We start from the raw sequence: 26,345 nt of genomic DNA, 5'->3' as shown, positions 1-26,345 counted from the left end.
GTTTTGAGTAATGAACCAGGCTGGGAGTTTTTAAAAGCCTCAGGAATCTTTTGCAGGTGTTTAGAGTTAATTAGTTGATTCAGATGATTATGTTAAAGCCGCACTTGGCTACTTTTGCTCTCGGGGTCCCCCTACAGTTTGGAAAAAATAATGTCCTCAACAACTGTCGTAAGAGCTGTCATCCTACAACAGGGGATGCCATCGCGCATGCATTTGTTGACATGACAACCCTGATAGCCCTGAACTAGAGATGCGTGGCTCGTCTCATAACCCCATATGTCTATTTAATGGTCGCGGGTGCGCGGCGGGTTGTAAAAATATATACAGCCAAATAACTTCATAAAAGCGTCCCGCGGGTCGGTGCAGCACTAACAGTTCCCCTGAACACTGCAGGAGGAGTTCTTCTGGCGTCGCGTGTGAAATGTCTTCATCCCAGGTAACGTTACAGTCAGTGGCATATGTTTCAGCATGTCATATGAAAATAATTTCATGGGTTTTATTTTTTTCAAACACCAAATAATCACGATGCTCACGTTTACAAGCCAGCGTCATTATAGTAGTCTATTGGTTACCGTTTTACAGAATCTATATGATACTTCAATTCAATGTTTGAGTGGTAGCTCACCGTAACAAGCATGACAGCATCGGTCGGGCACGCCTCCTTCAGCTCACGCCAACGAGCAAACGCTGGTCAAATTTTGATCCTCGTCCTGCCTTTAATCCCATCACTTTTTCATTTCCTCTTATGGCTTTCCTCCAACAAAACCTTTTCTTTCTTATCTGTCTCTGCTGCTTCGGACATGACTATATTATCCGACGAACAAAGTTGGGCTCACACGTCCGAATGTAAGGAAGTGTGTGTGTTGGTGGAAGTGACGTATATGCCGTAAAGCAGTCGAATTTTGTAGTTCTTTTTTTTTCTCGGGTTACTACCCGATACCCGAAGTTTAAAAGTACGATTAAAAATGATACAGACCCCATCAGGCTATGGCAGACGTGTCATTCAACCTATTGTAAGTTGATTTATCATCACAAGAGTCTTGAAAATATATTATGAAGGTTGAAAAGTTACCTAGTGTTGCTTTAATAGCTCGTTTATTGAACCTTTTCATGATATGCTAATTTTTTGAGATAGGAATTTTGGGTTTTCATGAGCTGTATGCCAAAATCATCAGTATTAAAACAATAAAAGACTTGAAATATTTCAGTTGGTGTGCAATGAATCTAAAATATATGAAAGTTGAATTTTTATCATTACATTATGGAAAATAATCACAATATGCTAAGTTTTTGAGAAAGACCTGTATAGACTATGCATGCTTGGATCCCTATCAAGATGGACATGTTGACATATTTTGTGTAAGTTTGTCCGTTTAAGCGCAAAACTTGAAAGAGAACTCAATATTTGCGCGCTGTGAGACGTGCACGCTTTCGGATGATGCACAGAGACAGATCTTCTTACAGTGCGCAAGTTCTCATTCGCGTCTTTTGGCACTACACGTAGGGGATGAAGGAGAAAACAAAATGGTCATATTCAAACACACCGCAGCACTCGCATGCATTTAACAAAGTTTACAAAGAGGTGAAACAGTATGCTTTTTTTATTTACCCGCCATGTGGCCGGTAGGTGAAGCGAGTTTACCAGCCACAACTCAATCACCCGCATTTGGCTGGTGGTGCTAATTTCCATCCCTGGTGTGGATCATCAAGAATAATGCTATGTTTTACACCTGAGCCATCAACGACTCACCCTCATGTCATCTCATATCAGTTTTTTCTCAATAGACTGCAACCTAATAAACACTTTTAAGGCCCAGAAAGGCATCATTAAAATAGTGCATGTAACTACAATGGTTCAACCTTAATGTTGTGAAGCAGCAAGAATACTTTTCATGCGCAAAAAAAGAAGGGAAAAAAAAGACTTTCTTTAACAATGGTTCAACTATGGTTATTCAACGAGTTCTACGGCAGAACGGTGGCTCACTATTGGCTGAGCACAGTCCCATGATCACATGCACGCGTTGTGGTGCTTCTGTGAATCGTGTAGGAGAGTGACACAGAAGAGAAGAGATTGTCGAATTTTTGTGTTTTTTTTATGCACATAAAGTATTCTCATCACTTCATAATATAAAGGATGAACCACTGGAGCCACATGGACTGTTTTGACGATCTCTTTACTGCCTTTCTGGGCCTTAAAAGTCTTCATGGAATCAAAATCAACCTTATTTACTTTGTTAGCACTTTACAGGTCTTAGGGTGAACAATTAATCCATGCATGTTAATACACAGGAAAAAAAAGTTGTAATGGAGTAAAAGTTACAAGTTTCAAAAGTACTCAGGAAAAGTAAAAATAGCAGGAATGAATTCTGAAGTAAAAAAATTACTCTTTACACCCCTGGCTTAGACTAAAAGTTCCCAAAATTGCACAGGAACTGTACACATGACTGTAATGGTGCAAAAAGATAAGTCTTGTGTAAATCAACCACAAGTTCAATCTGAAATGAACCTGGTCCTGGGTGTTTTAATATTGCGCAAGCAGTTTGATGAGAAACTTCAGGTATGTCAATAACAGAGAGATTGGAAAGAAAGCAGACAAAGTAGAAAGGTAGGTAGAAAAGAAAAAAAAAACATGCAGGCTGCCTGAAAGGCCAAATATCAAACCATGCAAACTGGAAAACAACATGCGAAGGTGATGTGATCAGATGGAAGAGGAAGAGCAGTACCTGATATCTGAGCAGCTCCTGAGCAAGCGGAAGGAGAAACAGGACACATCGTGTTAAAGCAGAAAACTCACTTTTCACTTCATCAGATACTTTGCATGCACCACATTTCATTCAGGTCTGGATTTTAATCTTTCCGTAGCATATGTAAGATGACATGACACTACTGGGTAAGATCACACAGTTCTTTCTTTCCTGCATTAGCATTTCCTTCAAGTGGTGTGTTACACTGTCCTTTTTTGATGGCAAACTGCCTTCCCTGTCAAAGTCAAGGAGACTGTTGTAGAAGAAAGAGAGCTATAAAAGTTTCTACTGCTGGACATCACAGGCAGAGCAGAAAGACAAGAGAAATATTGGCTGAAAAGGCAAGGTGATCTCATTTATATTCACTGGGATCTGTATGTAAAGTGCACGTACATTTTTGGGGGATGCAAACATTCAGCATCACTTTCTAAAATGTATAACTGTATAACTTTTGAGAACTATTGTGTGGCATCTTTGCTGGTGGTCGAGTTTAATAATTCTGCACAATTCAACAGTGATAAAAACAATAATTTTACATTGTGTCATTTGATAAAATAACGTTTACCCGTTTATGTTTTCTTCACATATCAAATGTCATATCTAATTAAACATAACTTTTGATAATACTTAATTAGGGGCAAATTTTAAATAAATATAATGCATTTCAATATAATTGATAAATATTGAAATGGTTAATTTGACACTGACTGATTTAGTTTTTTAAAGATCCTGTTTATTAATATTTTTGTCCAGTTACATTTTAATTTCAGTTAAATATTATTAATTTAGTTCAGTTATTTATTATTTTCAGTATAATTCTGCACAATTCAATAGTGAATTAAATAGTCAAGCAGCTTTATATATTATATATACATATTATATATATACACAAACACACATATTATATATATATATATATATATATATATATATATATATATATATATATTTTATATATATATATATATATAAAATATTTATTTATTTTTATTTTATTTTATTTTTCAAGTAAAAAAAAATGTATGGTTTAAATTTTAGTCAGCTAAAATAATCCTACTCTATTTAGATAAGAATGTTTTAATATATATATACATTTTTATTTAGATTTTCCTTCGAATTTAGCTTTATTGTGTGGTTAAAAAAAGCTTTAACCCACTGATAACCCCACCCCCGCCCCACTGATGGCGCCCTAGGCGACCACCTAGTTCGTCTAAGCCTAAAAACAGCACTGAGAACTAGCATTATCATAATTAAAGATATCTGATATACTGGGAAAGATGTCCATAATCACCATATTCACGATCACAGGCGTTTGAAGATGTAAGCAGATCATTTAATATGGATACAGTGTATGATAAACAGCATGAGGCTAATGAGTAATGTAAAAGTCTTCTAGATTCATCCAGGCACTCACAGCAGACATACAGCACTATAAATAGAGGATCCTCGTGTCAATAAGCTCCTCAGCCTGACGTGTATCAGACGGGAGTTATGGCATGTCAGTAGGGCAGTGATTAGATGTCACTGCTGTCAGTCTTCTTACAAGATATTGATGGTCAGATTTCAGCAGAAGCCCATTTGATGCCATCCGAGTGTAGACAGCTATGCTAGCAAGGCATCCTTCAAAAAGGACGATTTTGAAAGCTGATTCCTCTCAAACACCAGTTGTGCAATATGTTATAACAACGATTTCAGGGCACGACTAAATCCTATTGCTCCTTTTTGGGAACCCTAAAAATGAACATTTTGTCATCAATTACTTTACTTTTATGTCATTCCAAATCTGTGTGACTTTCTTTTTTCAGTGGACAAAAAAAAATATTTACATTTTTATGGAACTGGCCCCTGATTCAATTTCATTACACTGAAAAGAGTGGCCAAGATATCTCAGATGTATACGACAATTCACTGTGACGTCACAACAGAAATAAACGTTCTTCCGGGTGGCAAAAGCCGAAGCGTTCCTATGGCAATGCTAGTAAATTGCTTGGGATTCAGACATAGTTAACATGATTATTGAGGGACTGATTAATTAATTCAGGAGATAGTAAAACATGAAATGCCTAACCTTGCTCCAGTAGATGTAGCGCTAGTCTAATACCATAATTTTGAAATGAGCCTCAGCCTACCATTGAGTAGTTATTTTAGTGACTGTTGCTGTTTGACTTATGTTAAGCTATCGTAGGTGGTCTGTTTCCCTGTTATCTAACTAAAAAGGCTATGATGGTTTTCTGTTGCTTGGTCGGGGTCGGATCAGATGGCACAGACGTGAGCTTCTGACGGTCAAAAGGATAGCGTGCTGTAGACTAGGGATGCACCGAATCTAGATTTTTGAGGTTCGGCCAAATACCGAATCCACTGGTTAAGATTCTGCCGAATCCGAAACCGAATACCGAATCCAACTCCCATCCTCAGTCCATTATCACAGTAAACACATTAATGACATAATGTCTACAGCAGTGTATTTTTAATTTAATTTAAATTTAAAAATAAGGCAACATTATGCCAGGATGACTGTGCCGTATTGCTGTCTGTAGATTCCTTCATTCACAACTCTTATTCTCTCGGATGGGAAGTTCAGTTCTTTTCCGCGAACCGGTTCTTTCGGACAGTTCGTTTCATTGAACCGGTTAAAAAAAACGGATCACCGCTTCTTTTACGTCCTTATGTATTGACGTCATTTCTATCATCCCGGCGGATGAAAATACATTTAAACACATTCATATAAAGTATTTGTAATCAAAACCTAGTATAGTAATAAGTATTATTGTCATCATCGTCATCTTGGATACGTTTTTTAATTCTTGTTTTGCAAAAGCACTCAATACTGTCGTGCAAACACTGATGTTTTACACAGATTAAATAAACTCACACAAATCCTTGGTTCACCCGTGCTCATATATTATCAGCATCAGTTTTCCGAGAGAAACAGCAGCCGTCCCACTCCGAGAGAAACAGTTCTGTTCAAGACGACGCTATCACGCATGCAGTATCTCAGCTCACCGGTTCTCACAGCAAAACATGTCTCAGTTCAGTGAACTGTTGGAGTTACAAGATATACTTCAAGATATTAGTTTATTTCTAGTCTGAGGGACTGGTTATTGCCACCACGAGACAAATCGGCATTGCAAATTGAACATATAGCTCGACTTGAATTGCCTTCTTGTGACTGAAAGTACTGCCAAACAACACATTTTCTGTTCACAAGTTTTATTTTCACTTTCTTACAGCCTACTGCATTCGAACGGTCCACCTAGTAAACACGTTGCCATAATCAACTGTGGCATCATTGACCAGTATTGCGTAGTGCAAGCGGGTTCGGTGAAAAAAAATTCTAAGGTTCGGCAGAAACCGAGCCCAGTCAAAAAGCCCAATATTCGGCCGAACCCGAATCCTGGATTCGGTGCATCCCTACTGTAGACTAGCGCTACTCCGCTAACGTTAGGCATTCACTCAAACTTAACTCGCGGTGATGATGAAGCCAGTGTGGTTCACGCATCAATCATCCATCAGCCTACAATTATGTTTTGCGTTTCCTATTTCTTCTATTGACATTCGATCAGTAGCCTACATGACACTAGAAGTTCTGTCTCTATACCTTTACTTCAGGCAGTGACTGGCAATAAGTTCGCTCTTTAAAAGAGATCTAAAATATACTAATATTAGTCTCGAATTTCCCCAGCTGAAGATAATTATGCTCTGCTATGATTTGGTCGATGGACCTTTTTGAGAATACTTCTCTGTAGCACCACTTTTGACGACGTCCACTCGCTTTAGCCTCCTCACCCACAGGTTTTGCTGGATACATTTACTTTTTTCTGAAGGAAATCGATACAATCCTACACCTTTTGATGTATATCGGACGGCGTAACCCCAAACACAACACGTTTTCATCATAGTTTCAACTTTAATCAACAACAATGTTCTTAACTCTGTAACTGTTTACAGTAGCGGCTGGATCTCTTCAGTTTGTTAGTAGAAGCCGCTCGCGTTCTGCCACCCGGAAATATCTGGAGCCGACTGTTTACAAACATTCTGAAATGGTCTATTCAAATGAAATAAAACATCTCACATTTGGAATGACATTAGTGTGTAAATACTATAGAATGTTATTTCCTAAAATAGGGCACTATTTGAGGGGACAGCCATATGTAGTGGTATATTGAAAAATATATACAAATAACGTTACACATAATGTTATTGATGGCCAACGGACCTTTTCACTCACGTAATGACGCAATGACGTGCACTTGCTAGCCTGTTCCATTTACGTGTTCTCCGAATGCTAAAGAGGAGCCTCGCCTAGCCTCTGAAGGAAGTGACTTGGAAGGATCAGTCCTTCCAAGGAAGCATCCTTGGCATTGAGAAACACCTCGTGTGTCACTACACAACACCCTTAGCAACCACTCTTAGCAACATAAACATATCAGTCCTATATTCATAATAAAAAATCTGATTGAATGTCGGCTAAAGACAATATCTTGTCTTTTTAACAGTTAAGGGGTTTTTCCGTGTCCTGATCCTGACAGCAATGCATTTGTATAGAATGCATAGAACATTTATATAAATCAGTGGTTGCCGTTCACTTCTTTTTTCTTTTTTTTCAGCAGAAGAAAAGCTTTTAGTGATTTTACGTCATGAAAGTTGCATTGATACATTTTGATTTATTGATTTGTATTAATTTATTGAATTTACATTGATTTATTTTGGCTTTAAAATTTGTATTGTGTGGTAACCATTTTATTAAATCAATAAGGCACCTGAGGCTAGTCCTATATCGTGAGAAAACATTGTGCCCAACAATGGCCTTAGGCCGTACAGCACAGCCTCTCGTACTTTATAGCTTACTTATTGCACTCCTTCCAATCAATCAGAATCGAGGATTCAGACCGATCATTGTATATATCATTTTTTTTTCATTCCTTGTAAGAACTGGTAACTGAACATAAAAACAAAAGATATTTAGCATAGCAAAACAAATAGGCTTGTTAAATTTTAATATTTGCATTTTGAGTGAGAATCTTCTTTAAATCATTTCATGAAAAGTGAAGTAATTATCTTGTGATTCTGGAGACGAGGCTCTGGTCAGTGTCACTGATTGCTTTTTCTCAGGATTTCCAGAAAGCCAACATTTATAATGTGAAGTCCAGGTGGGTGAGCGCAGGTTTAGTGACTGTTCTGTGACCTGTGTTCTGTCGGTCGTAGTGGGAGGATGATGTCCCTGTCAGCTCCTCTCACCCTTATGTTCTCATTATCCACCTCCTGTCCACATGCTCCAAATGACAGACTCGGGGACAGGAGCACACCGCCAGACTCCACCGGAGATGATTATATAAAGAAATAGTGTATTATGGGGGAAAAGGAAGAATATAATCGAATTGATGACGTTGCGTAAAGTAAGCATTTCACCAGTGCGGGTTAAGCTTTAAGACTTAAGTTGGGATAAATATCATTGTGTATCCTTTATCCAGTGGAAAATGGCAAGCAACGGAGCAAGAATAGGTTCTTTTCACACTCTGATAACTATTCACACATTTCCAAGAGGCTGGTATCAGTACATATGCAGTCTGGTGAGAGAAGCTCTTTCTGCTTGATCTCATGGCAAGTCGATACGAATGGTGCTTTCATTTGTTTCTCACCGTTTTTAATACATTTTATGCTCACTGCTTTAAAAAACACACTTGACACTGATGACGGACAAGTTTATGAAACAGGAGACAAAACACAAAATATCATGGTGCTATACCATAACATTCACAGTGAATTTTCCAAGTATGGTCAAAAAATGTAGTCCTATCCCTACTGCTAAAGTTAACCCTACCCATAAGTTCTCCCTAAAATCAGGGGGAACTGATAGGCCGATAACCCTGATGTAGAAGAACCTAACCCTGGTAGTAAGCCTAAACTTGACATAAACCGTAAACTTGTCCCTCAAATATGATTAGTTGATTGGAATGTTGTTTCATAATCAACAAAGATGTTGCTCTTGGTGAAATCACGTTTCACCAGAAGGGGTCATTTTTTATTTATTCATTATTAATCCCCACACGACATACAAAATAAATTATATTTCATATTTTAAATATAGCCCTAATTTATTTCAGGTAACACTTGATTCTTAATCCATGGCAAAACTATCCAGCTCCTTTTCCTTCATACCTCACGGATAAAGTGACAGCATACAAGTTAACACCACGAGGATGAGTAAATGCTGATGATCAATTCATTTAATGCTTTGGCTGTAACATTTTATTTTGTTATTATTATTATTACCGTGTAATAAAGGGGTTAGTTTAAAATTTTCTTTTAGCGTCATATAAAGTTTTATAAGACACTATTAAAGCACAGAATCACTTTCACAAATGATCAAGGAAAGAATGACATAGTTTTCCGACCGAGAGCTTTGTGGTGGTCGCGGGACCTAATGGTGTGTCCTTGGGCGCACATGGCATGCACAGATTTTTCCATCAGATCCCCGTTAAGGTACACTTTGAATCTCCACCCCTACCCTTTTAATTAAATGAAAGCACAGCGGGTCACATACAAGCTCAAAGTCACACCACAGTAACGGACAGAAGCACATAGCATTGTGCTCATGGTCGGAATACACAAATATGGCTGCTCAGCGGGATAACTGGAAATATAACTGTGAAATTAAAGGGGAAATGGGGCTGAATATCTGCAGGACACAACTCAGAGGTCAACTTTAGCTGCTAATGTGATTTACTAATGAATATACAATATATACATAGTCAAAAACACTATAACTTGAACTTGGCTACTTAAAGGAATCTTGATGCCCATGCACTGTAAAACATATTGTTGGTTTAAATTAAAAAAGTAAGTAAAGGGTTGCCTAAAAATGTTGAGTTTATTGAAATTAAAAATTTGAGTTAATACAATGAAGAAAACTCAAAATAGAAACTCAAAAATAGAAACTCAAAATAGCACAGTATCTGAACCACATAAAAAATGTGATAAATCATTATTGCCATAATTTGGCATGTTTCACTGCGTCATCACAAAACACAATTATCAAATATGCTTACAAAATATTTCAATAATATTTGAATAAAGTTTGTGATTCTCAAAAATGTTCATTGTATTAACTCACATTTTTAATTTCAATGAACTAAATTTTAAGGCAACCAGGTCCAATATTTTTATAAATTTTTACAGTGTGTCATTTCATGACATTTTAAAGAATGTGCTTTTCAGGCAATTAATAAATGAATAGCAATTGAATGCCATGTTTGGAGTGTCTATTTACCCAACACCAAGTGCAAATAGCCCGCCTTGTGGAAAATGCAGACAAATGCTGTTTGCACCAACTCCACCCACTGACGTCTTGTTGGGCCAGACAAAAGGACGGAGAACAATAGCTTGAGTACAGTAGCAATAGCATAGGGGTAAAGTGTGGCAGAAAGTTTTGATGCAAATCAAACTTGGCCCTCCTCTAATCCCTTTTCCCATCACATGTCAGATCAGAAAGGCATTTATTTTCAATAATAATGTGTGTTTATGCTGTTTATCAGTTAGGGGGAGGTTTAGGGAGGGCTTTATTGTCCCAATAAGGTGCCATTCATTAAATAATTTTAACCCCCAAATACACTCATTATTGCCTGTTATTATTGCATAATGTTTAATGTACAATAACACTGAGGAGCAAACAGTATCTGCCACTATTTATAAGTATAGATAAAATCTAACTAGTGTAAATAGCAGATCGCTGAGAAATGCTGCTATTTTTACTTAGTGTAAATAACCACTACTATTAATGTTTTAGACTTTGCTGTTGTTAATTTAAACCTTTAATAGTGTAGTAATATAGAGTATAGTTTACAGCATTAGTTGTATTCCTTAAGATAAATCGGCATGTGCTGTATTTTTGTATTATAAAGAGTTTTGTTGTATTTATTTGATGTCCAATCGGTGTCCTGAAAGGAAACCAGTTGAGAACCACTGATTTAGGTTTCTCCAATTTGCAAGAGAGGCTGCATATGTTGCATTCATTATGGATATTATAATTCAATCCTAAGAGTCGTATTAAGGGAAATCATCTATCCATTTAAAAGGTTAAACCAATTACACTGCCATAGTCAACCGCTCTACAGATACACTTCAGAAGACCGCGATTTAAGCGCAACAGATACACAAACCGTTCTCCCCAAAACACCTGTGCTATTCAGTCACCACGTCCCGCCAATCAGATCCCTGGGTAATAGCATCCATCAGACCCAACTCCATTTACCATGAGAGGCACAAAAATGCATCAATTTGTTTGCTTTTTTAATGTCTTTTGTAGCGCGCAATCAGACACCTGTCAAAAACACCTGCTGCCTATTTGTTGGGCTACAAAATGGAAAGGTGGCGCCTTTGTCTCGCCAAAGAGTTTATAATCAACGCTGTGTTTCCACACCGCAACAAGCATTTTTCAATTTCCCCTTCTCCTTTTCTTAATAAAATCACAGCAATCAATCAGCTGTGGGTGGGGGGAATGAATGATGAAGCAAACATCTCGGCTAACCAAGCCTTCATTTGTCTAGCATCAGAGGAAATGTGCACGGCGAGGAGCGCTAATAATTACTTTTATTCCATTTTTGGCAGGTCAAGGTCCCTCTCTGGCTGACTTTCCTTTTGAAACCCAATATTTACAGCATATCAGATCATTTCACACATGATTGTCCTGGTTTCTTCTCCCTATTGATCTTTTTTTCTTCTCCCATTTTTAATAAATATTTAAGCAAGATTGCTGATATGTATGCGAGTGTTGCTTTTAAATGATATTTTATTACATTTCAGATTAATTTTGGGCGGAAAATCTTTAATAATAGATAATAGTTTTGTAGCCTAACATTTGGACTATTTGATTCAAAGGACTAAAAGCGTTTATCGTCTCAGGGATTAGGAAACGCTCACAGAACGCAAGCCATAAAACAAGCAAACTGAATTTTTGCAGGTCACAAACAAAACAAGAACAGCAGGAAAATAATTTTCCAGTATGTTGGTTTGACAGTGGATAATATCTTTTTACTGGATAATATCCCTCATGGAAGCGGCTGAGCTATGCATTTCTAACCCTGTTCATTATATGGGGTTGTCATAACCCAATGAAGCCGATATAACATGTATCTTTAGTATTTGTTATACTTTAGTAAACATGAATCCTAGTATAAAAAATAAATAAAAAAACCTTAGTACCCTTCCGCCTACATAACATATTTGCTTTGACACTTTCTTTCTTTTAATTTCCTTTTCTTTCCATTTTTCAAAATGAAGTCTCACCCCTGAGGAGATGCAAAATAAAGTGTTTGATTAGTTGTTGTTATTCACAGGCGACTTGAGATTTCTCCCCGTGTGTCTACACCGGTTCCATTCCACCAAATTTATAGCTGGCCAGGCCCAGGATAACAAATAAAACAAAGATATCTTTACTTATTTCAAGAAAAAAAGAAATGCTGATTTTATTAACTATTTTATTATTATTTATTGCTCAAATCCTCTGTGTACAAATAAAAGAAGAATACAACTGTGTGTGTGTGTGTGTGTGTGTGTGTGTGTGTGTGTGTGTGTGTGTGTGTGTGTGTGTGTGTGTGTGTGTGTGTGTGTGTGTGTGTGTGTGTGTGTGTGTGTGTGTGTGTGTGTGTGTGTGTGTGTTTACATGGGTATTGCAAGGAGAGGGTGAAATATGAGGACATTACCCATGACATTACCCATTACCCATGTTTTTCAAAATGCTTATAAATCCTACAGAATTAGTTTTTATTGTTTTGTTGAAAATACAGTTTGTACAGTATAAAAACCAAAAAAGGATAAGACTAGATGGAGGCAGATGATTCGCTGTGGCGACCCCTGAATGGAAAAACCGAAAGAAGAAGACAGTATAAAACCCATTACGCCTATGGATTGTCCCCACATTTCACAAAAACAAACGTGTGTGTGTGTAAATTATTATATTATATTCCTTTTTAGTCTTTATCAAAAGGTGGTCTATAGAACAGTATAGTCTACATATATACTTACTACTTATATATATATATATATATATATATATATATATATATATATATATATATATATATATATATATATATATATATATATATATATATATATATATATATATATATATATATATATATATATATATACCCAATTACAGGCCTTCTGCTGTCATGCTCCTGAAAGAAACTGGCAAACTGACAAGAAAATGATGGGGGACTAGACAGATAATTACAATGTGTTGTGACCAGTGTGTCTCATAAAGATGCTTTAACGCATTTCAGATGACCTGAGAATAATGTGGGCTCTTATGGCCTCACATATGACATCACATATGAAGCATTGCTATGTAGGCAGCGTAAAATAGGATCCGTAAAAGAGATAGTTCACCCCATGATTTAGTCACCCTCAAGCCATCCTAGGTGTATATGAGTTTCTTCTTTCAGACGAACACAATCGGAGTTATATTATATAATGTCCTGGCTCTTCCAAGCTTTATAATGGCAGGGAATGGAGGATAAGATATTGAAGCCTAAAAAAAAAATGCATCTATCCATCATAAAATTAATCCATACGGCTCCGGGGGGTTAATAAAGGCCTTCTGAAGTGAAGCAATGCGTTTGTGTAAGAAAAAATATCCATATTTAAAATGATACGCATCGATTTACGGTAAAAGAGTAACCCCTGATCTGATGCTTGGCGTATTGATGAACACAGAAGCGCAGAGGATAGAGCAAAACCCAACACCGGTCATGAATTAGAAGTCTAAAACAAGAATTTTTAAAGAGAAATGTCAGAGGATTTTGATATAAGAGAAGAGGAGCTTGAGTTTGTTGCCAAGCTCCTGTTTGAACCATGAGAGGCGTCAAAGCTTACGCTACTCCTATCATACATCATACATACACTCTATTGATGCGAGTCGACTTGTATAGGCTCTGTCTGCTGGAAGCTAGTTATTTTAGTTTATAAAGTTTTCAATATGGATATTTCTCTTACAAAAACCAACCGCTTTGCTTCAGAATGCCTTTATTAACCCCTGGAGTCATATGGATTATTTTTATGATGGATGAATGCGCTTTTTTGGACTTCAAAATCAGGACGGAAGAGCTCGGAAGAGAAATTATATATATTTTTAATATAACTCTGATTGTATTCATCTGAAAGAAGAATGTCATATACTAGGATGGTTTTAGGGCAAGTAAATCATAGGATGATTTTCATTTTGGGGTCAACTATCCCTTTAAGCAATGCTCAGTTTTCATATTTCCAAAGCATGTTTCCTCATCAAGGGCATTCATTGACTGAGTGGCATTCCTCTCCCACAAACAGGCCTGTTATTTTACACCTGAGCCCATGTCTCAAAGGCTTATGGCTAGGACGCATATGAATATTAAACAGTGGCACGCTGCATTGTGTCCGAATTAAAATCATTCTGAATTATAACTAAATGATGTGTACACTCAGTATTCCGATGCTCACCCATTTGTAACGAATGGCAGGAAATGTTATGCTATATTAAAAGAATAAATGACACTCAGTCACTTAACGTTTCCGGAGTGCGAGCGAGCTCCATTCTCCATGCATCATAGAGGACGTGATGACGCAAACAAGTTGCCTGACAAACTGCATGTCAGCTTAATGATTCACCTTGTGCTGTGGAGACCGCATGCTAAAAATCCCTCTAAGGAAATATAATTCAGAGACTAAAACCAATATCATAGTTATGGTTTTAAAACTAGTTTGCAAATACTAAATACAATAATCACATACTACATCATTTGACATTTTCACTGTAATCATTTACTCACCCTAATGTCACTGCAAACCCGTATGACTATCTTTCTTTTGTGGAACACAAAATGAGAGGGAAAAAAAGGTTGATGTACCATAAAAGTGCCATAAAAAGGTCCTTATGACTTCTGAAGAGATATTTTGAGCGATGGGATGTAACGGTGACTAACGCATGAACCAATTGTTCTGTTGATTTCATCTTTTCACTTGATAAAGTTCACAGAACAGATTTGTTTTTTTAAATTTGAATAATTGTTATATTAAGACTGTAAAGTGTTTGATAACGTTATTCAGTTTTCTGTATATTTATTATACATATGAAGGCCACAGTTAGGCATGTGCCGATATCAATTTTTCATGTTGCGATTAATTGCGAAGCTTTTATCACGATATACGATATTATCACAATATTGAAATAAGTTGCAAAAAAAGTGTTGTCATTGCATTACAGCTTTAAGAACTATTTTTGTAATAACAAAAATAACATGTTTAAATACAATAATGCACCAAAAATATATACAGCTCTGGAAAAAAAATTAAGAGAAATCAATGTTAAGTGGTCTCTTCATTTTTTCCAGCGCTGTAAAAGTAAGATTTTCAAAAAGATTAAAGTGCAAAAGAATTAGCCTATAAAGAACAACAGGTAACAAATTAATATAAGGTCTCATTATTTAATGCATTAACTAAGACTGAGCGATAGATAGATTTGGTACAGAAAGTATAATGTTTTTGGTAATGTTAGTTAAAGGTGAACTATGTAGTATTTTTGCAGTAAAATATCCAAAAACCACTAGGCCAGTGTTATATATTTTGTTCAGTTGAGTACCTACAATATCCCAGATGTTTCCAACTATTTGTAAATTGTGAGAAAATTGCTATTTTAACTAAGGACAGGGACGTTGCAGCATTGCATTTGAGAGAGTCGCCTGTCAATTGCGTCATATCTGCGTTACCCTCGGTTTCGGCTTTTATTTGGCAGGAGCGCTTTATTCTTAGCAGTGTGAACAACTGAACGCACGGAGTAACGTCATAACATCGTTTTAAACACACTTAAATGTATCTAATATGATAAACAGAGCTCCATTACCATAAAATCATAACCGGAAGAGCGGATCTGTGCAGGCGCCCGGCAAATGAGTCCCGTCCCGTCATAATAAAAGTCCCGGTATTCGCGAGGCGGGTATTTGTTTAACAATCGCTCCAGCAGCCGTGCTCAGGTCCATAACACTCGGTCCTGCTCTGCTTTAGACTACAGTAACGTTAATAACCGCATGCATGAACGTGATTTCTGCCCGAGTCCTATTTTTCACCGGCTGTGATGAGAAGACCACATCTCCCAAGATGCTGCGCACACACTTTGCGTCATCAAACTACGCATTTGTTTTGCATAGGCGCCCTCCAGTGGACAAAAGCTGCATAGTGCACCTTTAAGAAATACTGATCATTGTTAGTTTTATCTTAGGTCCATTAAAAAGGTTATTTTGTTATTAAACAGTAACTAAGAAATTAACATTACTTAGAATGATTAATTCTTTATAAGTATTTTTCATTGTCAGTTTGGTAATAATGAATTAACATGTGAACTAATGAAGTCGTATGTCTTTTGGACAAATAATCCCAAAAATTCTAATCATTAGGGCCTGTTGTAGTCCAGATTAAAACATGTTTAAATTTGAAAATAAATAGCCTATTAAGTCTTTAAGTATTAAGTATTTGGTGCTGTGATGAACAACATTGAGATTACAAAAACGAATGGCTGTTTTAAAAACTTCACTAGCAGTTGCTTTTGTTTGCGGGTTTCCGGGGTAACCGCTTCATTCTTCCGTTCATCAGCGCCCTCTGCTGTCACTGAGCGGCACTTTAGCAGCGCGTCTCCTTCACCCGTTCATGTGCTTCTCATTTACGTCTGACCGAGCGTCCCTTTGACACAGAATACAGCGGCGTTGAGCATTTATACGGTTGATGGGCAATGTATTCTTGAGTGCATTATAAAAAATGTAATTGTTAATAAATTATTATTTACGATATTTTTAAATGCCCAAGATAACAATATCGTGCCTATTCATTATCGCGATATATCACATTTCCGATCGATATCACATGCCTAGCCAGAGGTAAATCTGACATTCATTATAATGGGTAGACGTGAAGATTGTTTTAAGTTCAATTGAAAGTTATTTTTAAAAGCCTAATAAATGTTGAAATTGATATAGCTTTCAATTACTGTAATGCTAGTTTTAATGTTATTTCTATATGCAAATGAATTCAATTCATTTCTTCTTTTGTGTGCATCAGTACATTTTGAGGTGAAGTGTTCCTTTAAGTGTGGCATATGTTAAAAATCAACTATTTTAGCAGTATTTCAAATTGTACAGCCATAACAGTCATTCTGGAGGAAACTCAAATCAATATAAATTAATTCCAGTTTGCTATTTATGCACCATTTTACCTGCTGCCAGTGTAAAGTATGTCTTATTGATTGACTGTGTAATTACCCAACTCGCTCGCTTAATTTGTTGTTAATTTGCCACTGATGGCAATCACATTTGACTGGCGAGAAGCCTGGTGCTCAGCAGCTAGTGTTTATCCTCCATCTGGCTTCTACGTCGCCGTGTGTGAGAGTGTGTACGGCTGAGAAATATGTCTAAGCAAAAGCCATGGCACTAAAATAAGGTTTTAAAGCCTGGTCCATAAAGTCAGTGGCGTCTGCCAGAATTCATTGCCTCGGTTGGACGATCACTGAAGTGCTGCAGAACGCTGGGTGACGACATCGCAAGTGGGGCACATTTAAGATAAAAAAACGGTGTTATCCATGGTTTGTCATTTAGGTTCTGACATGCAGGAAGTGTGATATACATCTGTGCTGCTTCAGAGCACACGGCAATTTACGCGCGCACACTTTCTTTTATTGGTTTTCAGCATCAGATGTAGCACGAGACCCTTACATATCATGCATTCCAATTTAGTCCATATGTATGTGTACGTGTATTCTATTATGGTTACATTTCACTCGTTTTGTAAATAACTTGATGTCTATGGTGTGTACTATAACAATTTTTCATGTTTTTTTCCCCCTTCTTTTGCCTTACTTGGTGCTTATCCGATCATGTTTTTCTCATGCTAATCATAAATATTCTAGAAAAGAAATGAGTCTCATTTAGGTACATAACCACCCTCTGTGAGTAAGAGTTTCTTCTTGACAAAAGAGAAAATTCTCAGCAGAGGCGTAAAACATATTCTACAGATCAAACTCCCACTTTAAGGGATGTGCCGGCTATTTCCCTTACTGTAATTTATCTTTGGTTTCTTCCTTGAACATTGTTTTGTATGATATCGTATATGTTTGTAGAGATGTAAGACGTGAGAGAGTAAAAATCAAAGAATGAATGAGTACAGTATATATTAATTCATCTCAATTTCATGTAAAACTACTAATTGACTTCCTAATTAGTAAACAAATTAGGGAATTATGTAAATCAAATAATAATAGTTTTAAAAAAAAATGGACAATCTACTTTTGGAACAATAGTTATAGCCCAAATAAATGTGAATTTGGGCATCACACTGCCTCCGCCGGCTTGCCTTATTCCCAGAGTGCATCCTGGTGCCATGTGTTCCCTAGGCAAGCGACGCACAAGCACCCGGTCATCCATGTGATGTAAAAGCAAACATGATTCATCAGATCAGGCCACCTTCTTCCATTGCCCAGTGGTCTAGTTTTGATGTTCACATGCTTGCGGCGGTGGACAGGGGTCATCATGGGCACCCTGACTGGTCTGCGGCTATAGCCCCATACACAACAAACTACGATGCACCGTGTATTCTGACACCGTTCTATCAGAACCAGCAATAACCTCTTGAGCAATATGAGCTACAGTGGCTCGTCTGTTTGATTTGACCACACAGGGCACATGACATAGCTTCCTACGTGCATCAGTGAGCCTTGGCCGCCCATGACCCTGTCGACGGTTCACCACTGTTCCTCCCTTGGAGCACTTTTGATAGATACTGACCGCTGCAGACCAGGAACACCCCACAAGAGCTGCAGTTTTGGAGATGCTCTGACCCAGTCGTCTAGCCATCACAATTTGGCCCTTGTCAAACTCGCTCAAATCCTTACGCTTGCAGATTTTTTGTTTCTAACACATCAACTTTTAGAACAAAATTTTCACTTGCACCCACTAACAGGTGCCCTAATGAAGATGTAATCAGTGTTATTCACTTTCACTTCACCTGTCAGTGGTTATAATATATATAAAAATCGACTTCACATCACATCCTGCTACCCCTTTCCTAAATCTACATCTATGCACTGAAGACCTTGGGCAATCAGTGAGAGAAAAGTGCAAGTGATAGTGCTTATAGCCCACTCCCCGGCTCGGTGGCACTGCTATTCATCGCTTAAACCTCAGAAAAAGGTCTAAAGTGAGGAAGCCATATGAGCTCTCAGTGAAAGGGAAACCGGGTCTTTGATCGTCACCTGGCACATTAGTGCCTTCTGCCCAGGGGGCCACCCGTCGCCCGCATACACTCATCTGACAGGTGGGGGGAGGCTCCATACACTCACTGTGCGGGACTCTGTTCAGGCAACAACAAACCCGGCAGCACACAATGTACTTTATTAGGGGAGTTCAGCTTTGAGTAATGTATTCCACTCGGTATGTGGTATGAGGTTACAGGTGAAATACGAAATGAGGCTGCATCACTGGTGCATGTGTGTAACATGGCTGCCAACTCATTATCAGTGCATTAAAGCTGCATATGATGTGGCGATTTGCATGGGAACACCTGACGCGCCTCTGCTGCGCACGCCGTGCATCATGCTGTCTCTTCCAGAAAGGAAAGAAAGAATGAAAAACAGAGCCAGTTCTATCATGCCTCTCTCAATATTGACTTATTAATTTTAGCATATTCAGGACTGAATGCTATTTCAAATAAGAATAAGTCCCTGTGTTCACGATGGTGCTGATGAAAACAAGGCTGGGGGATTTCCTCTGGGGATGTTTGTCTTTCATATCTCTCACTGCTTTCTGAGTGGTTTAGATTGCTAAGCCAAAGACATAAGCACTATTCTGAGGGGAATTTCTCTCAAGGTAATATTTGCATGGCCAAAGGCTCAATATATATTATTTCTGCTTGCCCTTTCGGGCCAAAAGATCATATTTTTGGTTTGCCCATATTTTTAACAATGGCCCCACCGACCACAAACAAAAATTGTATAATATATTTTCTTTAAACATCGACTCCCGGTTTCACAGACAAGGGTTAAATCTTGCCCCAGACTAAAATCCAAGTTTGATCCATTTTATCTGACAGCAACTTACCCAGAAATATCTTAAAATATGTCATTGTTTTAGCTCACAATGCACACCAGTAATGTTGTAAAGGCAACATTTATATATATAAAAAAATAAAGTTAACTAAATGTCCTAATTAAACCAAGGTCTGATCCTGGCTTAATCTAAGCCCTGTCTGTGAAACTGGGCCTAAATGTTCTTCACAAAAATAAATAACTAAATAACATAATAAATAGAGGAGAACTGGCCCCTTGGGTTTTACCCAAGGTTTTTTGTTGTTGTTGTTGTTGTTTGTTTGTTTGTTTTTTCCCCTCTTCTTTTCTGTCACCTTCTGTCACCAGTGATATCGCTCACTGACACTATCAGATGAGAACAAAACTTGAATATAATTAAGCTGGATGGATGATGACACTGTTGTCTTCTGTAGAGCTGCTTTATTGCTGAATTAGTTTCATAATTGATTCATTTTGCAACATCAACAATCTGTATTGTATAAGCCGTTACATAAATAATACAAATGCTAATTCTGAAGCATTTTAGTAGCTCAAACAGAAGACTACAGAACAGTGCTTATCTAGCAAAATCATGGGTAAAAGAATCTGCCAAAAACATAAATGTAAATAAATGCACCTGCAGACTAGCAGTCCAAAAGTGCTGAACTCCTGGTTTCACAGACCAGGCTTAAACTATTCCCAGACTAAAATGCATGTTTGAGCTGTTTGTCTCAAGATTCATAATATCATGAAAATCTGACTTTTTCAATGTTTAAGTGATATAATCTATGGTGGCCCAGATGTGCACAATAGGGCTGGGCGATATGGAGCAAAAAATATATCTTGCTATACGATATATATCTCGATATCTTTACAGGAAAAATAACCCCCCAAAAACTACAGCAAAAACAAATATGCCAAATACCACAAAATCGTTTTTATTTTTATTTTATTTAAGTGCAAAGACGTCAGTCCATGAAGGAACAAAGTGCTTTTTGTGACATAAAAAAACCTCCCTGATTACATAAATAATAATAATTTAACTGTAAAATAAAACAAATAATAGGCCTACAATACATATAGCCATCCTTTCATTCATTTCATGCTTTTCAAAAGATAAATCAAAACCCTTTTTTACACTTAAACAGTAAGCATTTTGCCATAACATAAACTGATTTTGTCATAACTAACACCACTTCCTGTTAAATTTGTACCAAAATTCAAACGGTAGATGTCACACTCTATACTAAACCGTGACTGAGCGCCTCATCATGCGGATCATGTACACATGAGCCGATATTCACTTCTTTTCCAGTTACAGAACGAAATATGAATGTCAGAAGGTAGGCTATAATATGATGGCTACAGTACAACTTATAGAAGAGCACTGTATCTCATAGGACACCCCGGATGTCTCGTATTTCTCGTATTTAATTAAATTAATTAAATTAAAGCTGACAAAATAAAAATAACGATATTGCAATCATTTTTAAATGTTTTTAAATAATATGCGATCATCAGTTAGAAAGAAATTATAAACTGACATGATTGTGACCGCGTCTCGCACCAATAGTGTCAATCACCTGACAGTGGGTAAAACTTGCGATTTGAACTATGATGAACATTAATATTTCTTTATAAGTTTTAGCAAACAGTTGTGTTAGAAGGAAATTCTTGGTCTCTAAATTGAGTATTGAACAACGCGCGCACACGCTTGTCAACTTGATAAATAATCCTCACCTGGTTGCGGAAGCCGGTGCGTTCAATGAGACGACACGCGAGGGGAGGGGGAACAAAAGCAACGAGGCGGGAGGCGCGCGAGCACAGCACAGAGAAGGCAAAACAAGCAAAGTGACAGAATCAGAATTAAATATAAACAATATATCGATACGATATGTCAAAATCCATATCGAGATTAAAAACTATCTCGATATATTTTAAATATTGAGATATCGCCCACCCCTAGTGCACGACACAAAGAAATGTTAAAAGCAGACATAAATTCACTCAACAAAACTAAATCAAACCACAACAGAACGAAATCAAGCTACAACAAAACAAAAAATACCCCAACAAAACGAAATCAAGCCACAACAAAGCAAAAAAGCCACAACAAAACAAAAATCAAGCCACAACACAAAAAACAGAACGAAATCAAGCCACAACACAACGAAATCAAGTAAACAACAAAAAAGCCACAACACAACAAAAATCAAGCCACAACACAACACAACAAAAATCAAGCCACAACACAACACAACAAAAATCAAGCCACAACACAACGAAATCAAGCAACAACAAAAAAGCCACAAAATAAAAATGCCACAACAAAACAAAATCAAGCCCAAAATCAAACACAAAACTGAACGAAATCAAGCCACAACAAATAGAAAAAAGGCACAATGAAACGAAAAAGGCACCAAACACAACAAAATCAAGCCACAAAACACAACAAAATCAAGTCACAACACAACAAAATCAAGCCACAAAACACAACAAAATCAAGCAACACAATGGAAAAGCCACAACACAACAGAAATACTCCCGACCACTAGGAGCATTTCAGTATTAGCATAGTTCATAGCAATGTTCTGTATTAGCATAGTTTCTGTCCTCAGTCAGTTGTATACAGTCCGCCATTGTCTCCGTGCTCGAGCAGCTGTACCGACAACAATGTCTTGTAAGCAATGCAGGTGCATTGTCTGAATTTATTACAGTTTATTTGAGTTGTTTTATGGATATAAAGTTTGCCAGTTTATTAAACAGTCCCTGAAAAGGCATAAGGCCTGTATATTAGTTTATATTAGTGTTTTGTGTACTAATTCGTGGTGTATGCTTTTAATAATGCAAGGGAGAGATAGTGTCTATGGATGAGACTTTATTGCGCATTCTTGCACTGTTTTATTCAGCTCTAGAGCTGTTGAAAATTGATTTAATCGATTAAAATCGATTATTAAAATAGTTGTCAACTAATTTAGTCATCAATTAGTTGGTAAATAACTTTTATTTGCCGTAAGCGGCTCATTTTGTGCATATTTTAAATCTGCACCAAAGTGTGGCAGTAATGAACCACCGGAGGTTTTACTCAGCCAGTACAGCATGAGAAGTGGCGAATAGCCAATAGCTGGCCTCGTTTTATGTCACGTGCTTCCCGCACAGCCGCGTCTCTCTGCAGCCCAGCATTCAGCGAGATGGCGGAGTCATGCTTTTGACGTGTGTATGCGTCTGCGTCCTTAGCGCAAAACGGTCATTTTACAGGTTATTCACTGATCTATATATAAAGGACAGTAGTTATATCTTCCTCTTTATTCTCTGGCTTGGTAGGCATTATTGTCTGAGTCCGGTTCTGTTGTCATGAGCTGTTCAAGCTCCGCCTTCATCTTGAAAGAACAGAAAGGGAGCAGCAGCTCATTTGCATTTAAAGTGACATACACATACACACACACAAAGTTTTTGCTTGCCCCAAAAAGTGGTAATTTTAACAGGCTATAAAACATGATCTGAGGGCTATTTTGAGCTAAAACTTTACATACACACTCTGGGAACATCAGACACTTATTTCACATCTTGTAAAAAGGGGGCATAATATGTCCCCTTTAAAATGATACAGCGGGGACGTTACTTTTGTGTCCTTTTTGAAGCTCCATTCCAAATCGTCATGGACAAAGTACAACCATTACGCTCTTCAAAAATCTTTTTGTGTTCTGTGAAAGAAAGTCCCCTTTCAGCAATGTGCTCATTTCAGCACTCTGCCCACTTTCAGCACTGTGCTCATTGTGTTCTGTCTTCCAGTTTGTATTTCTACAGCATGAATGTAAGATCTTACGGATTTATGAATGAACCAAGTTTTAAAATCTACTGACATTTGTTATGACATTCACTTCAAAAATTACATTGCTCGTGATAACTTTAGTTAACTCTACAGAAGTAAATCCACTTCACCAGCTAATGTTAGCCATGCAATAGAAATATAGAGCTACGGCAAAAATGGAAGTTCAAACACAAAATTCTAAAGATGTCTGTGCGCTTGTTTCTCTGGTGCATACAGTCTTTTTTGGCATAAAGGGTTCTTTAATATCAAGTCCAGAACATTAGAGTTCTATATAGAAACCTATTTAACCATTTCGTTTCTAAGAGTGTATGTTTGGAACAACATTAAGGTAAGAAAAGGAATTCTTTTTTCAGTGTGCTGTTTGTGTAAAACAAAGCTGACAGTCACCCATGGAGAAAGAGCAGTGTTACGGTCATCCATGGACTGACTCTGCCAGCGAAGCAGCGCTCAGTTTGAACACTGATGTTAGTTAAGTGAGGGCAGCCGTGGTATGACTAACAGCTCAATCTCCCTGACTCAAGGTGCAGAGCATTTCCGTACCAGAGATCTTTCGCAGACGTGATGGAAGCGCAGACAGCTCTGAGATATCAGGCCTCCATCATCTGAGTGAGATGAGCTGCTCAAATGGCCTTTGAAGTGACAAACATTCAGCGGTTCTCCTCCAATACCTCATCTAAGCATGTGCTACCTTAGCAAATATATGCCGTTAACAACCAGCAATGTGTTTCAAACAATCGAGTAGCAGTTTTGTTACCGCATCAAGATTAGTGGTCCTCATCGGTGGTCGAAATCCACAGCGTTTCCAACAATATGGACCCTTCTACCAGTTAAAATGGAAATCAAATCATTTGGCAGCCATTACAGAGCAACCTATGAGGTTCACAGATGCTAATGTGAAGGGAAGTGGAGTTAGTAAGTGGTGTTTATCACTTTAAAATATTGCCCTGTCCTTTCACTGCATGAACGGTGCAATTACCGGCTCAGTGGGGTGTTGTGCGGAAGGAGCGCTGGGCGTTGTAATATACAGTGACGATGATGCAGCCTCTGGTTTTTGGCTGAAAGGGAATTCATTGACATAATAGCTTCTGCAAATCATAAGAAAATGGCAAGTAGACCATCAAGTAAGAGACAGAAAGGTGATTTGATTTATTGCCTTAATCCAGAAATCATTTATGCGGTCTTGTGGGCATTGTAGTCAAAGCCTAAAAGGCTATAAAAATTAAAAAAACAGTTAATTTCACTAACAAAATGTGCCATGGAAATATTATGTGTTGGATATTTAGTATGTTAATTACAGTTAATGGTAGTTAATTGTTAAAAGTAGTTAAAAAGTTTTTTTTTTTTTTCATGGCTGATGCCATGAAACATGAGACAGCAGGTTTCCATGGCTGATAAAAAGCAGATATATTTATATTTTTTATTTATTTTACTTAATATTTAATAAAAAGAAGATTTATAAAAAAAATAAAATAAACAACTGTAAAATAAACAAACTTATACTTTAGATGACTACTTTTGTAAAAAAAAAACAACAACAACAACAACAAAAATTAAATAATAACTTATACATATATACACTCACCTAAAGGATTATTAGGAACACCATACTAATACTGTGTTTGACCCCCTTTTCACCTTCAGAACTGCCTTAATTCTGTGGCATTGAGTCAACAAGCTGCTGAAAGCATTCTTTAGAAATGTTGGCCCATATTGATAGGATAGCATCTTGCAGTTGATGGAGATTTGTGGGATACACATCCAGGGCACGAAGCTCCCGTTCCACCACATCTCAAAGATGCTCTATTGGGTTGAGATCTGGTGACTGTGGGGGCCATTTTAGGACAGTGAACTCATTGTCATGTTCAAGAAACCAGTTTTAAATTATTCAAGCTTTGTGACATGGTGCATTATCCTGCTGGAAGTAGTCATCAGAGGATGGGTACATGGTGTTCATAAAGGGATGGACATGGTCAGAAACAATCCTCAGGTAGGCCGTGGCATTTAAACAATGCCCGATTGCAACTAAGGGGCCTAAAGTGTGCCAAGAAAACATCCCCACACCATTACACCACCACCAGCAGCCTGCACAGTGGTAACAAGACATGATGGATCCATGTTCTCACTCTGATTATGCCAAATTCTAAATCTATCAGCTGAATGTCTTAACAGAAATCAAGACTCATCAGACCAGGCAACATTTTTCCAGTCTTCAACTGTCCAATTTTGGTGAGCTTGTGCAAACTGTAGCCTCTTTTTCCTATTTGTAGTGGAGATGAGTGGTACCCGGTGGGGTCTTCTGCTGTTGTAGCCCATCCGCCTCAAGGTTGTGTGTGTTGTGGCTTCACAAATGCTTTGCTGCATACCTCGGTTGTAACGAGTGGTTATTTCAGTCAAAGTTGCTCTTCTCTCAGCGTGAATGAGTCGACCCATTCTCCTCTGACCTCTAGCATCAACAAGGCATTTTCGCCCCCAGGACTGCCGCACACTGGATGTTTTTCCCTTTTCACACCATTCTTTGTATACCCTAGAAATGGTTGTGCGTGAAAGTCCCAGTAACTGAGCAGATTGTGAAATACTCAGACCGGCCCGTCTGGCACCAACAACCATGCCACGCTCAAAATTGCTTAAATCATCTTTCTTTCCCATTCTGACATTCAGTTTTGAGTTCAGGAGATTGTCTTGACCA

The 26,345-nt window shown here is 37.7% G+C and overlaps 1 protein-coding gene across 3 annotated transcripts in view; it reads right to left on the bottom strand.

Moving 5' to 3' along the window:
* The window catches only part of cadm1b (cell adhesion molecule 1b), a 255,542-nt gene that overhangs the window by 106,493 nt on the left and 122,704 nt on the right, over window positions 1–26,345 (bottom strand). For 2 of the 3 annotated variants that reach the window (XM_067451163.1, XM_067451165.1), the window contains exon 2: window positions 2,724–2,741. The exons of the other annotated variant lie outside the window; for it this stretch is intronic. In XM_067451163.1, the coding sequence (XP_067307264.1) occupies window positions 2,724–2,741 (18 nt within the window). The remainder of the gene's footprint in view (window positions 1–2,723; window positions 2,742–26,345) is intronic. 3 annotated transcript variants of the gene reach the window in all.

Source organism: Pseudorasbora parva, chromosome 8 (genome assembly GCF_024679245.1).
Source record: "Pseudorasbora parva isolate DD20220531a chromosome 8, ASM2467924v1, whole genome shotgun sequence".
Lineage (NCBI taxonomy): Eukaryota > Metazoa > Chordata > Actinopteri > Cypriniformes > Gobionidae > Pseudorasbora > Pseudorasbora parva.
Note: the sequence above shows the minus strand (reverse complement) of the source record. Positions and strands in the feature narration are given on the sequence as shown.